The following is a 17,457-nucleotide window of genomic DNA, read 5'->3' as shown; positions in this document are numbered from 1 at the left end:
GTGCAGACATTGAGTTCAGATGTGTGCCCCCTGCCCAGGACCCTGCGTGTGTGCACCCCTGGCACCTGTCCTCAGGCATCTAGGTGGCATGAATGCTGCCTCTCCGTACCTACCTGGGTCACCTGGGCAGCTTCCTTGTTCTTTTGAAAGTTGGTGGTGCAGGTGCTCCCAGCTGCAAAAGGAAGCACAGCCTTGACACGCTTTGACTTTGCACATGAGGATTTTGTTCACTATCAAATTTCTCTTTCCCAAACTTGCTCTTTCCTGACGTGGCTCCTCTGCTCCCACTGAATTCTGCTGGGAAGGGCAGAGGCTCTCTGGCTGTTTGTGCTTCCCTGCTCTGGCCAGTGTGGTCAGTGACATTCTTTCCACCTGCCCTGGGAGGCCTCCCAGGCTGTCTTGTCCCTGCCTCCTTCCCCACACTGCCAGGGCCAGAGCCCCTTAGCACCTGTGCTACTGCAGTACTGCCTCATGGGGCTGCATGTGCCCCGACCCGCCACGGCCAGGTGAGCGAGCTGGCACCCTGGGCAGGCGTCCTCACTGTTGAGTGGCTGCACATCGCCCCTAGAGTCAGGTTCCTGCCTGCAAGGTGACACCCAGGCCCTCAGAGCCTGGCCCAGCCCACCTGCCACAGGCCCTCCCGCCCCACCCTGCGACTCCTGGTTCTGCTGCTGTGCCGTGTCGTGGCGCGTCCTCCCTGCTCTGCCCTTTCCTCAGCTCTTCAGGCCTCTGCCAGGACTGTCCCCTCCCCTTGAGCTTTCTTCCATGGGCTGTCCCTGATGTGTTCCTTCCCATGTTCTCTGCATCGTGCTCTTACTCTGTGACGACAGCCACTCTGTCCGACTCAGGTGGTGTTGACACATGGAGGGTACTGTGGGCAGGGACCACATGCTTGGCCACATCTACACCCAAGCAGAAATTAAACTGTCAGAGAAAGTTGTTATTATTTGTAACTCCACTTCTAAGTAATTCTGAGATAGGAGTTTTGATCCTGTATTTGATCTTGATACTGATAATCTCAAATGGAACTGCTAACATGTAGGCACAAGATGTCATCACCCATAATTAGTTTGTCCATCTCCACATTGCCGGCAGCCTGCCCAGGTCCTTGGGCAGGAGGTGTTGGGTTCACAGAGCCTGTTCAGAGAGGTGGTTTATCTGTCGTCTTCTCTTCAGCCCTAGCCTCTTCTTTACAGATGTTCTGACATTGAAAAATAAACAGTGAAAGCCTCTCTTTCTGGTGCCTCATAACATGATCTGGACTTCCTGGTGCCGACTTTGACCTTGGACAGCACCAAGTCACTGTAAAGTCTAGAATGTCACCAGTCTTCACACTGAAAGCAGAAATTGCAATGTCAAGGATGACTTCAACAAAGTATCAAGTCATGAACATGATTTCTACCTTTAATTTCTTTTTTAAAACCTAGCATCACTGTTTTCTGCTTTTATGCAAATTGCCAAGTCAATTGCTGCTTTGAGATTAAAATAGAATTCTCAAATCAATTGGCCACTGAACCCAGTTATAGAGACCGAATGTGAAACTTGGTGACTTAGTGCAATCCTAATTTTTGGAAGAAAATTTGCATCATTTAGCAAATATTTAAGATGCTCATAATACTTCATCTCCCACTACACATAAATGTGTATTATGTGAAGCATTGGAATGTTTATCAAACTAATGCACTTTGTAATTTTTAATTCATCTGATCACAGCATTTAATGAAGTAATAAATACTCAGTGTCAGTTTTTGCCTTTAGGTAACAAGTAGGATTATTTTATGTAAAAAGCTGTTTTATAAATAGTAAAACACCAAATAAATGCCATTTTTTGTTTTAAAATATATGTTTAAAAGTAATCGTAAAGGGGAAATGTCTGCTTTGTTGAATAAAGCAGTTAAGACTTTTTTTTTTTAATGGGAGAGAAAAGCAAAGCTGAGAAAGGCAGGAAAATTGGAGCATGTCTCTTAGTCAGGCTGACAACTGCGTCCTAACAAGCCCCGGATTCCAGGAGCTTGACACAGTGAACGTTGCTTTCCTGTCCTGCCAGTCTTTTAGGATCCTTGTCCCCTGGGGGGCTGCTTCTCGATCCCGCTGCAGTACTGTCTCCCCCATCATGGTCACTGCAGTAGGGGACAGCTGATCAGTTCAGAAGTGACAGATGGCTTCAGCTCACAGCCCATTGTCCCGACCAGTGACAGGGGAGCCATGGCGTGTTTGGGGAGGGCAGTAGCCTCTGCCGCCGGCGCAGCACCTTCTCTTTGGAATGGTCTCATAAACCTTCTGCCCTCGGGCAGCCCAGGAGACCCCTGGAGGTAGTCTGCAGTACAGTTCTCGACTAAACGCTCTCTTCTTTGACCTGTCTTTTGACTTTAGAATAAGCTGGCTTATACACTGAAGTCTGTATTCTAGCAGCCTTTTGTATTCATTCTGAAAGAATGTTCCCTTGTAATACAAGCCCCATGTTCTGTTGACGGTGCTGTTACTCACTGCTCATTCTGAGACGCTGACCCAGTGTGTTTTTGTCACCATGTAACTCTTCCCAGGATCAGCTACTGCCTCTGGTTCCTATTAGGGCAGATTGAAGACTCTAACATAAAATCGGTTTTTAATTAGCATTTTTAAATTAGCATTTGTTTCTCAGCTATTTCTGGAATTTACTGCTGAGGATACTTTACTGTGACTGGTACAAGTCTCAATATGTCATGTTAGAGCTCTAGGGAGTGTACTTGAGCTCTCTGGTAAGACTTTCTATGAGGTTAAGGAAGGAAGTAAAGTTAATCTCAGTATAAGAGAAATCATCATCTTCAGTGATTGCATAAAATAATACAGAGAATTTTTTGTAAGGTGGTGAGTTAATACTTTTAAGCTGGTAGCATAACTGCAGGCATGTGACAAGATTTCCCCATAGCAGGATCCGTGCCTGAGTGTTCTGGGGCAGACACATGGGCTGTCATCTGATGCCAGTGACAACTGTGAAGTGGCCTCAGTACACATGTAGCTGCACTGCCTTCTCCCTGCTTTACAGTCAAAGCGACCAGTCAAAACTGAAATCTCATCACAGACCCTGAAGAAAATGAATGGACAAGCCACAAATGAGAGGAAAGATTCCCAATACATATATATATATCTGACAGAAGACTTGTCACAGAATATACAAGAACTCCTTTAACTCAGTCAACAAAAGACAAGCCATTTAACTTGAAAAATGGGCCAAAGATTTGAGCAGGCCCTTCACAAAAGAAGGTATATCAATGCCCCATCAGCATGTTAAAAGATTTTCTACATCATTAGTTATCAGGGAAGTGCAAATTCAAACCATGACAAGATAGGACTTCACACCCACTAGGATGGCTGACAGGAGAGAGGTGCCCAACTGGATGCTGGTGAGGGCATGGCCATCGTGTACACTACCTGTGAGCATGCCAAGTGGTAGCACACAGCTACCCAGCAGCTGGCCCACAGCTCCACTCCCAGGTATTATCCGAGGAAAACAGCACAAGTCCACAAAAAGTCTTCTGCAAGATTGATTATAGCAGCTTTACTCCTGGTTGCAAGAAGTGAGCTGGTCTTCAGAATTTACCCAAAGAAAACAAAATCTCTGATTTGAAAAGATATATTCACCCCTGTGCTTATTGCCACATCATTTACAATAGCCAGGATATGGAAGCAACCTGTATTCATCAGTAGATGAATGGATAAAGAAGATGTACTTATATACATAGTAGAATATTACTCAGCCATTAAAAAAGAAAGAAATCCTGCCATTTGCAACAACGTGGATGGAGCTAGAGGGTATTATGCTAAGTGAAATAAGCCAGGTGGAGAAAGATAAATGCCATATTATTTCATTTATTTGTGGACTATAAAAAAACAAAATGTACAAAATAACACGACTCATAGACACTGAGAAGTGACTGGTGGTAACCATGGGGGAGAGTTTGGGGTGGGTGGGTGGGGAGCATGAAAAGGATAAAGGGGCACAAAAATCTCAATCATCCTTCAATTTGATGATGGGGATGGAAGTACAGCATGGAGAATTTAGCCAATGATGCTGTAACATCTTCCTATGTTGACAGACAGTTACTGCACTAGTGGGGCTGAGGATTTAATAATATGGGTAGCAGGTAAACTACTGAGTCGTATACTTGAAACCAATATAAGATTGTATATCAGTGATACTTCAATTAAAAAAAAAAGTGAACTGGCCCAAATGCCCATCACCAGGTGAATGGATAAACCGGCATTTACATCAGTGGAATAATACTCAGCAATACACAGGCCACTCTGTGGAGGAGTCTCACCTACGTGAGGAGCTGACCGCCGAGAGTGCATGCTGTGACCCTGCAATCCAGCGGACGTCTGGCCGCACTGAACTGGTCTGCAGTGATGGAGATCAGAAGGCTGCCTCGGGGCGCAGGGGGTTGACGCAGGCCTGAGGGAACTCTCTGGGGTGATAAAAGTGTACTGTAACTTGACAGTGTATTCATTTGTCAGAACTGACTGACCTGCATGTGGAAGATCTGAGCATGCCCTGGGCCCCGAGAGGTCAGAGGCAGCTGATGGCGTGGAGTCAGGCCGGCCGCCGCATTCCCCCTGTGGGATCTTGGGCAGATGCCTTCCTGTCTGAGTCCCCATGGCCTTCATCTGCACTGGGACAACGGCAGCACAGCACTGTTGCAAGGCTGAAATAAGGATGTGAAAGACACAGCTGAGAACCCATCCTGCTGCGGCCGCTCAGTGACTGCCTAGGGGCTGTTGCTGTTTTTGCCAGCTAGACAATCAAATGTAATTTCTCTTACAGGCTCCTCCCATTTTCTTTCCTCTTAAAATCAATTAATCAGCAGGAAGAAATGTAAAAAGAAAAATGAAGACTGACAGTCTTAGTTGGTTAATCTTAATTCTAATTAGGATCACAATCACCAGTAAAGAGGAGTTCCCTCTCCCCAGGTCAAGAATTTGCTGGTAATAGTCACGCACCTGATGAAGTGAAGGAGGGCCCCCACACTGAGACATCAGTCCCTGGGCTGACGGCCTCTGAGCCTCTTTGCCCGTGGGGCCAGAGGGCTATCTTAGGGTGCCTGGCAGGTGGCCCTCTGTGCTGTGATGTTCTCAGATGGCAGAGTTCAACTACCAGTGCAGCCTCATCTCTCTTTGAAATGTAAAATCAAAGTTCATAGATTAAATGAAAGGTGAGTCATTTTGCAAAAGCAATTAGTGTGTGTGCTTTTCCTTTATTTGTCCACAGGCGCTATAAAGCTGACGAGCTTGGCATGTGGAAATCAGCACGTCTGGGCCTGCGATTCCAGGGGTGGGGTATACTTCCGAGTAGGGACCCAGCCTCTAAACCCCAGTCTGATGCTCCCGGCCTGGATAATGATTGAGCCACCTATCCAGGTAAGCAAAAGTTAACTGATACCAACTTGCTCCTCAGTAGGACAGAAACTGTTACAATCTTGAAAAGGACCACACCTTCCTATGTAGGATTCCCAGCATGTGTGGGCAGAGGCGTGCGTCTGGGGAATGAGACTTGCCCCGAGTCAGCACATGATCATTCATTGGCATCCCAGTCGTGGAATTTGAGATTTGTGGAGTTTAAAGCTAAACAGCTTGTTAAGGATGATCTGAGCCAACACAAAGCTTTTTCTCTTTCAAAATAAAAATACTGTGTTTCTAACTTTCTACAAGATGAACACTTTTTTTTTTTAATCAAACAATACCCAAAACTATGGAGAAGAAAGTAAAAGGCACTGAATATCTTATAGAGATAATCTATTCTCAGCCTTTTGTGAGCAGCTTTGCAGGTTTGTTAGACATTCTACTTCCCATCTGCCCTCCCTTCTTCTCCCTCTCCTGCCATCTCAGTTCACCATGTGCTGTAAATGTTTCTCTTTCTCTTGACTGCTTCACCATTCAGCTCAGGAGCAGAAGTCTGATTTTAGTGTGCTGTTACTCTTAAAGACCTAACAGGCCTGGTTGCTCTGCTACATGTATTTTTGTTAAAATTTAGAATGAGGGGCTGTGATTTAATGAGTTATCTGCTCCAACTACTGCTAGTCCCTGTTTTGTGATTTTGTTGGAAAAACCTGAAATTGCCATGTACAGAGGCAGTGGGGCAGGAGTGGGTTAAACCTTGAACCAAAAAATGCTTAAATGGAGACAGGAAGGAAATCAAGGGTTTCCTGATTTGGGTAAATGCCTATGTTCATGACCATCTACATTTTGGGCATCTGTGGCTGGGCTGAGCACTGTGGGTGCATGGTGATGTTGAAAGGCAAGCCAACATGTAGTTAGTTTCATTATTGTTCTTACATATTATTATTATTGTTCTTTTATATTATCTCTGCACAAGGCACCTTGTGCTGCCTGAGTCCTGTGGTACATCATTGTCAACATCTTCCTATTTTTTTTCCAACATCTTTATGTTATTTCTTCTAAGAATTATAATTTACCCTTTTACAGTAGATAATTCCAGGGTTTTAGTATATTCACTAAGTTGTGTAACAGTCACTATTATATGTTTCCATAACTTGTTCATTACACCAAAAAGAAACACAGTGCTCATTACTAGTCACTCCCTTTTCTCCTGGAATCCACACCCCTCTCACCCCTGGTAGCCATTAACCTACTTTTATTTCTATACATTGTGTCTTCTGGATTTGCCCATTTCATATAGATGCAGCCATACAACACGTGGCCTTTCATGTCTGCCTTATTTCACTCAGTATTGTGTTTTCAAAGTTCATTCATATTGTAACATTGCATCAGTACTTCATCCCTTTTTATGACTGAATAGTACTCCATTGTATGGATGGACCACCTTTTGATGATGGACATGTGGGTTGTTCTTACTGTTTGACTGCTGTGAATAATGCTGCTTGAAGATTCATGATGAGTCTTTGTGTGAACGTGTGTTTTCAACTCTCTGGGTATTTACCTTTAGATGTAATTGCAGGGTTATGTGATGGTTTGTGTTTAAAGTTTTAAGGAACTGCTGAACTGTGTTCCACAATGGCTTCATCATTTTACATTCCACTAGGAATGAATGAGTATTCCAGCTTCTCCACATCCTCACCAAAAAAATGTTCTTGCCCAATATTTTTTATTTTAGCCATTGTAATAGGTGTGAAATGGTATCTCATTGTGGCTTTGATTTGCATTTCCCTAATGACTAATGATGCTGATCATCCTTTCATATGCTTATTGGCATTTGCATATCTTTGGAGAACTGCATATTATATCCTTTGCTCATTTTTTAATTGGGTTATGTGTCTTTTTATTGTTGAGTTATAGGAGTTCTTTATGTATTCTGATACTAGATCCTTACCAGTTACATGATTTACACTTTCTTCCATTCTGTGGATTATCTTTTCACTTCCATTGTGGTATCCTTTGATGCATGTAAGTTTTATATTTTGATGAAGTCCAACCTACGTATTTTTTCTTTTGTTGCTCATGCTTTTGGTGTCATATCTAAGAACTGTTGCATAATCCGAGATCACAAAGATTTACATTTGTGTTCTCTTCTAGAAGTCTAACTCATACATTTAGGTGTTTGATTTATTTTCAGTTAATTTTTATATATAATATGAGGTAAGTAGCCAAATTCATTCTTTTACACATGGGTATCCAATTATACGAGCACTGTTTTTCGAAAAGACTATTCTTCCCCCATTGAAATGTCTTGACAGCTTTGTCAGAATCAAGTGAGCATAAACGTGAAGATTTATTACTGGACTCTTAAATCTATTCAGTGATGTATATGTCTGTCGTTATGCCAATAGCATACTGTCCTGATTAGTTAACTTTGTTGTATATTTTGAAATCAGGCAGTGATTTTATTTTTCAAGATCGTTTTGGCTACTCTAGGTCCTTTACATATCCATATGAATTTTAGGATAAGTTTATCAATCTCTGCAAAAAAACAACTGGGATTTTGATGGCAACTGTGTTGAATCTATAGATCAGTTGGGGAAGTACTGGCACCTTAACAGTATTGTCTTCCGATCCATGAACATGGGATGTCTTTCCATTTATGTAGGTCTTCTTTAATTTCTTTCAATAGTTTTTCATGGTTTTCAGAGTATATGTTTTTTTGCTTATTTTGTTAAATTTATTCCTAAATCATTTGATGCTTTATGATGCTGTTGTAAATGAATGTTTTCCTAGTTGTGTTTTCAGATTATTCATTGCTAGTAGAGGTTTGGGTTTTGTTTTGTTTTGTTTTTTGGTGTGGTGGGGCTTCAGCCTCTCTTATCAGGTAGGCAAAGCCCAGGAAATCCACCACTAATTTGGAGAAAGGCCTCATCAGCTCATCTGGCCTTCTTGGTGGAGGGTTACTCAGGACCAGGATACCTGTCAGGGATGGAATGGTGAGGGAGGGTGTTTTTCCTTCAATGTGTTTTTTAAAATTTTTAATTGAATTATAGTTGATAGACATTCTTATATTGATTTCAAGTATACAACATAGTGGTTCAACAGTTACCCACATTATTAAATCCTCACTCCAATTAGTGCAGTTACTATCTGTCAAGATAGAAAGATGTTACAGAATCATTGGCTGTATTCTCCATGCTGACTGCTGGTATAGATTTTTGTGTTTTGAGCTTGTATCTGGAAACCTTACTAAACTTGTTTATTAGTTCTAATAACTTTTTTGTAGATTCCTTAGGATTTCCTTTTTACAAGATCATGGAATCTACAGAGATAATTTTATTTCTTCCTTTCCTATATGGAATGTCTTTTATTTCTTTTTTCTGGCTTTATTGCCTTGACCAGAATCCCCTGTACATTGTTGAATAGAAGTGGTGGGACTTCCTTGTCTTGTTCCTGATCTTAGGGGGAAAGCATCTAGTCTCTCACCATTAAATAATGATATTATCTTTGTGTTTTTTCTAGATGTCCTTTTCAGATTGAGAAGGTTCCCTTCTATTCCTAGTTTGCTTAATGTTTTTGTCATGAAGCAATATTGGATTTTGTCAACATCTACATCTTTTCCTACACCTTTTGAGATAATCATGTGGGTTTTCCCTTTTAAATATGATGTATTAATTATATTGATTAACTTTTGTATTTTGAACTGCCTTTCCTTTTTAAGTTCTGCTTGGCCATGATATATAATCCTTTATCTATGCTGGATTGGTTTGCTATTATTTCATTAAAGATTTTGGGGTTCATATTCATAAGGGAAATTGATCTTCTGTTTTCTTTTCTTGTAATGTATTGGGTTTTGGTGTTGGTAATGCTGGCCTCTTAGGATGAATTGAGAAGTGTTTCCTCCTCTTCTGTTTTCTTGGAAGAATTTCTGAAGGATTGGTCTAATATTCTTTAAGCATTTGTTAGAATTCACCAGTAAAAACCTGGGCTTTTCTTTGTGGATATTTTTAAATTATTCATTCTCTTTACTTGTGATAGGTCTATTCAGAATTTCCTGTTTCTTATTGATTCACTTTGAGTAGTTTGTCTTTCTAGGAATTAATTCATTTCATATGAATTAATGGTATGCATACTAATTTGGTATGCAGTTGTTCATAGCATTACCTTATAATCCTTTATTTCTGTAAGGTCAGTGGTTATGCCCTTTCATTTCTGATTATGGTAATTCAAATCTTATCTTTTTTTCTTAGTCTAGTCAAGTTTGTCAGTTTTGTTGATCTCTAAAAAAAATCTTTAGGTTTGTTGACTTTTCTTTATTGTTTTTCTATTCCCTGGTTCATCTCTTTTCACTCTAATCTTTATTCTTCCACACTTGCTCATGCATGGTGCTTTGCTCAGTAGTGATGTTCCTCTGATAGCTCCAAGCAGTGTTTGTCACATTTATCACGCACCTGTAGAAGAGCCACAGTGACCATAGACTGGAAAGGCTTGCAGGGATGCAGGGTGGTGCCATTTGTGGGCAGTAAAGGGCTGCTGAGTGGAAGAGTGCGGTCAGCCAGATGATGGCGGCAAGGGTGTTGTTGAGTGGACTGGAGCATGTGTGTGCCTGGCTTCAGCCTCGTCCCGTCGAGCCAAAGGCAAGGAAACAGGAGAGTGGGGCCAGGCAGTAAGCAGCGAGCAGCCATGGGGCCCAGCCAGTGTAACCTCTGAATGTGCATGGCCCACTGCACATCGGACCACTGGGCACCTGGCTGAATTGCAGCTCAGCCATAGAGTTACAATGAAGACTGTGTGAAACCGCAAATGCCTCTTCCTTTCTCTTCCATTTAGATTTTAGAATAACCTCTCAGAAGCAAAGCCAAGATTGGGGAAAGAAAGCATTACTTGGAGTACTCTGTTGCCTGTAGTGATCAACAGCTTTGCCCAGGAAAATGGCCAAATAGAACAAATTCACGTGAAAGGGCCTCAAAGCTGTTCTCTGAATGAAGTTATTGCTAAGTGAGCTTTTGAACTATTTTTCAAGTAGTTTTGCTGAATATAACCACATTTTCTTGGTCAGTTAGCATTTAGTGTGCTATAGAAGAAATTCACTTAGCTGTGGAATTTGTAGATACAAAATGCTTTTCAAATTGGTTCCTGTGGGAAAAAAATCAGGCTTAGTATTTGCACAGACCTTTATACTCTTCTTGCCAAGCACTGCCCTGTCCATAGTTCTGTCTGTACCCCAGGAGGCAGAAGTCAGGAGTGGTTCTCAACAGAGGAAGCATGTTACTTAGGACAGTTGAATGACTGTCCAGCACCACAACCTGGTAAGTGACTGAGCCTGACCTCAGGCCCCAGCCCGCCATGCTAGCATGCTCTGTGGGGAGTCTGTGCGTCCTGAGAAGCTGGGGCTGACCACGTAGGTCCTGAGATCAGGCAGGACTGCAGGCACTCACCTTGTGTCAGGCTAAGTGCTTTCAGCACATCTTCCCATCCCATCCTCACAGCATCCCAGTAAGTGATTATTGCTGTCCCCATTTAAGAACACCTAGCTCAGAGAGGATCTGAAAGGTGCTGGCGACCGTATAGCTAGCAGGGGCAGAGCTACAGTCTGGGTGTGTGTCACGCCAACTTGGTGCTGAGGACCAAGGCCTGGGCCAGGACACCGACTGCAGGAGCCAAGATGGAGCCCCATGAGATGTGAGATGAGGAGGTGGAGCTGCGTGCTGCAGGCTCAGCAACCTCACGCATAGTGTTTTAGGATAAAGCCTACCCAAATCTAAAAATTGCAGAGCATCCTTAGATGAGTCTAGCAGAGGGAGGGGAGATGAGGCTGCATTAAAATGATTTAGAAAGTCAGGACGATGTAGCGGAATCCAAGTATTAGAATGTAAATGGGAGTTACATGTTTTGATCATAATTGACCTCTTTTCTGCTTCATTTTATTTTTCAACTTGAGCTTGTTGGTCTACCTGTAGGATGTGTTGGCACTTGACACAAATGGAAGCAGGTAGTAGATGCTGAAGGGCCCAGTGAAGTGAAGCAACAACAGTCTTTTTAAATTGGCAGCAGTTTCTCTATTTCTGTTTCCTATTCTCTTCTCTGGTAAAGCCTCCCTCCGGTAGTGGTTTTGGGGTGAAGTTTTAACAAAGTACTCAAAACAAATGACTCAGTTCTCAGAATTGCTAACATATGGACAGATTTGGAGAAAATATTTATAGTTGTGTTTATCTTTTTTTTGGAGTTTGCAGCTTCAGTGAGAGAATTTTCTGGCCATGTGAGAGGCAGCTCTAAAGCACGCACAGGGATAACATGGTTTTCACAGTACTGTGGGAGCTGTGGGCCTGAGTGAGAGAGGGGGCAGTGGGCCCCCAGCCGACTCTTCTTATGTGGGCCTGCCCCCTCTGCTCGCTAGGGCTCGTTTACTCTACCTGGACTACAGCTTTGCCTAAAAAAGAGAAATTTGGGAAACCAAGACAAATGTGACTGGCAAATGGCCACACTAACATTTTAAAAATTATTTCCAATTCAGCTGCTTTAGGTATTTTTAGCTATATGAACAAGGAAAACATAAATACACGAGCATGATAGCAGATAATACCTGTGAGAATGCCATGATCACAGATACTGCCCGTGGGGAGACCACTTGACGTAACTTTATAAGTCAAGATCTTTAGAAAAGTTCACACCAGAGGACAGGGAGGCTTTCCTAGAGGAGACCTCCCCCACCCCCCTGCTGCCCAGCCTGCGCTGGCCTTTCACTGATGGGTCAAATGAAATGCCACCCGCAGGGCCCAGACGGGGCAGAGAAAGGAATGTTTACTGGCATTGCCCCTGGTAAGGCAGCTCCAGGCGGTCCTCGCTGTCACTCTTGCTCTGTCCACCCTCTGGTGGCACCCCTCGCCTGGCACAGGTTGCTCATGCCAGGGTACAAAGACGTCAGGAGGCGTATGCCCACACCCCAGAGCCAAGCTTGTGGGTACAGCTGAGCACTGCTTGCAGGAGCTGTGGGGTGTTCTGACACCTTGTCTTCCCTCCCGAAATAACAATGCTGGGCCTTGGGGACAATTACACCAGATCTCTCTCCCGTCATTTGGGAGCCCTCTTTGTGCCCTAGAGAGCAATACCACACAGCAGATCAGCCTCCTACCTGAACAGGAGTTTCCCCAACATAGCACGCGCTCCCCACAGCTGGAGGAGTGACCTGACCAGCAGGGAGGGCAGCGCTTCACGTGCCAGGGCAGCAGACGGAATCTCTTTTGTAAGAGAAAGAAAAAACATTGCTAGCTATATGGTTAATGTCTGGGAGGTCTCTGCTCCTTAAGAAGGGTGTACCCAAGGATTTCCTGTGAGGGCTGAGTTAAGTCATGATGTATTCATACTGTGGAATCTGCTACAACTCTTACACATCCCTTCACAGAAGAATTTTTATTCCCATGGAGAAATGCTTCCAGTACATTAAAACTCACAGTACTAAAACATAAGTTATGAAACATGTTTGAAGGTTCTATTTTTGTGTAAAAAAGGTATGTATACATTGAAATAGCCCGTAAGGATATCCCCCAAAATGATAACAGTAGTTATGTCTGGGTGATTTTGACTATTGTGGCTAATTTTTTTATTTAGTTTACCTCTATTTTCTGAATATCTTGCAATGAATTTATATTACTTATGGAATAAGTAGCTCATAACTGAGTAATCTACTAGCCAGAATCAGTCTTAGGAGATAATCAGAAATATTCCCAAAGCTGTTGGTTGTTACACTATTTATAACTGTGAAAACTTGGCTGTGTTCTGTTGCCTGTGGGTGGCAAATGAAGCAGATGTGGCTCTGTGTTGGTGAAGAGTTCACTTAGCAAATTATCATGATGACAGTTGTTATAAATAACCAAGGACACACTTTGAAAGGCCATTTGAAATTGTGTTCTGGCTGGTATTGTAAGGAGAATTGCTCTGAGTCTGGAGCTTGCCTCTCACTCTTTCTGTCTTTCTTGGCTTTGTCTTTACTAAGCAAATGCAGATGACGCAGAAGTACCCCATGCTCCTGGGGTTTGGGGAGGAAATGGGGGTGGCCCTGACCAGCTAGTTAGTGGCAGTCACCAGTACCTGCTCAGCATTCAAGCAGAGTGTCTTGAGTGAGTGTCAGCACAGGACCACGCTCCATATTGGGTTGTGGGCCAGGTCCCAGCAGCCACAGAGCATTGCTGGCCTGGGTCACAGGACTGGGGGCTTCATTTGGGCAGCGAGTGGAATTTTCCTAAAATTTCCACTGAACATCTCTGCTCTTAGAAGGAAAGATTTTGTATAGACATACTTCAGATATATTGCGGGCTCGGTCCCAATAAAACAAATATTGCAGTAAAGGGAGTCCGATTAATTTTTTGGTTTTCTAGTGGATATGAAAGTCAAGTTTACACTATACTGTAGTCTATAAAGTGTGCAATAGCATTACGTCTAAAAAAAAGTAGATACCTTAAATTTAAAAGTACTTTATTGCTAAAAAAATTATGCTGACTACCATCTGAGCTTTAATTATAAGTGTCATAATCTTTTTGTGGTGGAGGGTCTCACCTCAGTGCTGACGGCTACTGACTGATCAGGGTGCTGGGTGCTGAAGGCTGGGGTGGCTGTAGTCATTTCTTAAAATAAGACAACAGTGACATTTGCCACATTGACTTTTCCTTTCATGAATGATTTCTCTGTAGCATGTGGTGATGTTTGATGGTGTTTTACCCACAGTGGAACTTGTTTCAAAATTGGAGTCAATCCTCTCAAACTCTGCTGCTGCCTTATAAATAAGTTTATGTGATATTATAAATCCTTTGTTGTCATTTCAACAGTCTTCACAGCCTCTTCACCCGTAGATTCCATCTCAGGAAACCATTCTCTTTGCTCATTCTCCAGACTATTGTCTCTTTCATATGCTCTTCTTCTAGCAAGACTAACAGCTGGCATAATTAGCCCTGTGAGGTTAAAATAGATAGTATATGTAAGATACCTCACCCAGTCCTCACACACAGTAGGGGTCACCTTGGACATGAAATCTGAAGCTTTAGACCAATCAAATTGCCTTCTGCCTCCAACCAAAACAGAGTAACAGGAACCAGATTTACCCTCCTCCCTGAAACAACTAAAAATCCAGACAAAATATATAAAACAGTGGTTTTCAAGACATTGGACATACAGCAAAGGACAGTGATCCCTGGGAAACAGGAAATACATGAGGTGAACCCTGGAGTCATTGATCACAAGCACAGGAAGGGAGACCCTAGACAGAGACTAGCAGAGCCCAGCCTGCTTCCTGACTTGAAGGGATAGGGCTGGGATCCAGAGAGGCCAAGGAGGCAGGAACTCACAGATAAAATACCAGATATCAGCAGAGGGTCCCCCCACAAGGCGAGAGCTGAGTGCAGAACAGCACGTGTGTGTGGGGAACTGCCCAAAGCCAAAGAACCACCTGAGAGAATTAGAAGGAACATTCCTGGGAGCTCAGAGAGGGCCAGAAATAGTTTCTGATCATACCAGTCAGGGTGGGAAACCTCCTAAGGGATATGCGTCCATAATTTAGTCATATGCCCAAGAGCATTTTGCCTCAGTTATGGGTTAAAGTCAGCCCTATTCTAAATGTAACTCTGGCTCTGGTAATCAAAGCTTAAAAGCAAGACCTAGAACGATCAAACTGTTTCTAAGTAACTTAACAAGCATCTCAGAAAAAAACTCAAAAATATTTATAAATTACAAAAATACCCAGCACCAACAAGGTAAAGTTCACAATGTCCTGTATCTAGTCAGAACTTAGTAGACAAGCAAAGAAACAGGAAAATACCACCTTTAATGAAGGGAGGTAAATCCATTAATAGAAGCTGACCTAGAAATTATATAGATGACAAAATTCATAGGCTGGGCATTAGAATAGTTGTGAACAGTTGTTACAACTTTACCTTTATGTTCTAGAAGCTGGAGAGAAAGATTTTGTAGAAAAGTAGAGTACTTAAATAGAAAAATAGAGCTATACAAAAGACCCATAACCAAGTGGGATTTATTCCAGGGATGCAAGGATGGTATATTATTCGAGAATCAGTCATCATCCACCACATCAACAAAAACGACAAAAATCATATGATTATCTCAAAAGATGCTGAAAAATGTTTGACAAAATGGGTATAGAAGGCAAGTACCTCAACATAATAAAGTCTGTATGTGACAAACCCACAGCCAATGTCATATGTAATAGTGAAAAACTGAAAGCTTTTCCTTTAAAATCGGGAGCAAGACAAGGATGCCCACTCTCCCCACTTTAATTCAACATGTACTGGAGGTCCTAGCCACGGCAATCAGACAACACAAAGAAATAAAAGGCATCTAGATTGGCAAGGAAGAAGTTAAACTGTCACTGTTTGCAGATGACATGATATTGTACATAAACCCTAAAGAATCCACCAAAAAACTACTAGAACTAATAACTGAATTCAGCAAAGTTGCAGGATACAAAATTAACACACAGACATCTGTTGCATTCCTATATACTAACAATGAACTACCAGAAAGAGAAATCATGAAAACAACTCCATTTACAATTGCATCAAAAAGAATAAAATACCTAGGAATAAACCTAACCATGGAGGTGAAAGACCTATACCCTGAAAACTACAAGACACTCAGAGAAATTAAAGAGGACACTAACAAATGGCTCCCATGATCACGGATAAGAAGAATTAATATTATCAAAATAGCCATCCTGCCTAAAGCAATCTATAGATTCAGTACAATCCCTATCAAAATACCAACAGCATTCTTCAACAAACTGAAACAAATAGCTCTAAAATTCATATGGAACCACAAAAGACCCTGAATAGCCCAAGCAATCCTGAGAAGGAAGAACAAAGCTGGGGGGATTACACTGCCTAACTTCAAGCTCTACTACAAAGCCACAGTAATCAAGAAAATTTTGTACTGGCACAAGAACAGACCTATAGATCAATGGAACAGAATAGAGAGCCCAGATATAAACCCAAACATATACGGCCAATTAATATACAGTAAAGGAGCCATGGACATACAGTGGGGTGAAAATAGCCTCTTCAACAAATGATGTTGGCAAAACTGGACAGCTACATGCAAGAGAATGAAACCAGATTATAGTCTTAATTCCATACACAAAAGTGAACCCAAAATGGATTAAAGACCTGAATGTAAGTCATGAAACCATAAAACTCATAAAAGAAAACACAGGCAAAAATCTTAAATATAAACATGAGCAACTTTATCCTGAACACGTCTCCTTGGGCAAGGGAAACAAAAGCAAAAATGAGCAAATGGGAAAAATCAAACTAGAAAGCTTCTGTACAGCAAAGGACATCAACAGCAGAACAATAAAGCATCCTACAATATGGGAGAATATATTTGTAAATCACTTATCTGATAGGGGTTAACATCCAAAATATATGAAGAATTCACACACCTCAACACCCAAAATATAACCTGATTAAAAAATGGGTGGAGGATCTGAACAGACACTTCTCCAAAGAAGAAATTCAAATGGCCAACAGACAGATGAAAAGATGCTCCACATCGCTAATTAAAATGCAAATTAAAACCACAATGAGATATCACCTCACGCCAGTTAGGATGGCCAACATCCAAAAGACAAACAACAAATGTTGACCAAGTATGTGGAGAAAGGGGATCCCTCCTACACTGCTGGTGGGAATGTAAATTAGTTCAACCATTGTGGAAAGCAGTATGGAGGTTCCTCAAAAAACTCAAAATAGAAATACCATTTGACCCAGGAATTCTACTCCTAGGAATTTACCCTAAGAATGCAGGAGTGCAGTTTCAAAAAGACATATGCACCCCTATGTTTATCACAGCACTATTTACAATAGCCAAGAAATGGAAGCAACCTAAGTGTCCATCAGTAAATGAATGGATGGAATATTATTCAGCCATAAGAAGAAAACAAATTGCAACAATTGGCAGGGGGCAACATTTGCAACAGCATGGATGGAGCTAGAGGGTATTTTGCTTAGTGAAATTAGCCAGGCAGAGAAAGACAAGTACCAAATGATTTCACTAATCTGTGAAGCATAAGAACAAAGCAAA

At 42.1% G+C, this 17,457-nt stretch overlaps 1 protein-coding gene across 7 annotated transcripts in view; it reads left to right on the top strand.

Moving 5' to 3' along the window:
• The window catches only part of TECPR2 (tectonin beta-propeller repeat containing 2), a 103,358-nt gene that overhangs the window by 74,562 nt on the left and 11,339 nt on the right, over nucleotides 1-17,457 (top strand). For 6 of the 7 annotated variants that reach the window (XM_057488128.1, XM_057488125.1, XM_057488126.1 and 3 more), the window contains one exon: nucleotides 5,246-5,394. In XM_057488128.1, the coding sequence (XP_057344111.1) occupies nucleotides 5,246-5,394 (149 nt within the window). Of the gene's footprint in view, nucleotides 1-5,245; nucleotides 5,395-17,457 lie in introns of those variants that run through there. The other variant, XM_057488130.1, reaches the window with a different exon arrangement.

The sequence above is a fragment of the Manis pentadactyla genome, chromosome 11 (genome assembly GCF_030020395.1).
Source record: "Manis pentadactyla isolate mManPen7 chromosome 11, mManPen7.hap1, whole genome shotgun sequence".
Classification (NCBI taxonomy): Eukaryota; Metazoa; Chordata; class Mammalia; order Pholidota; family Manidae; genus Manis; species Manis pentadactyla.
The sequence above is the reverse complement of the archived record's forward strand: the minus strand, read 5'-3'. Positions and strand labels throughout refer to the sequence as shown.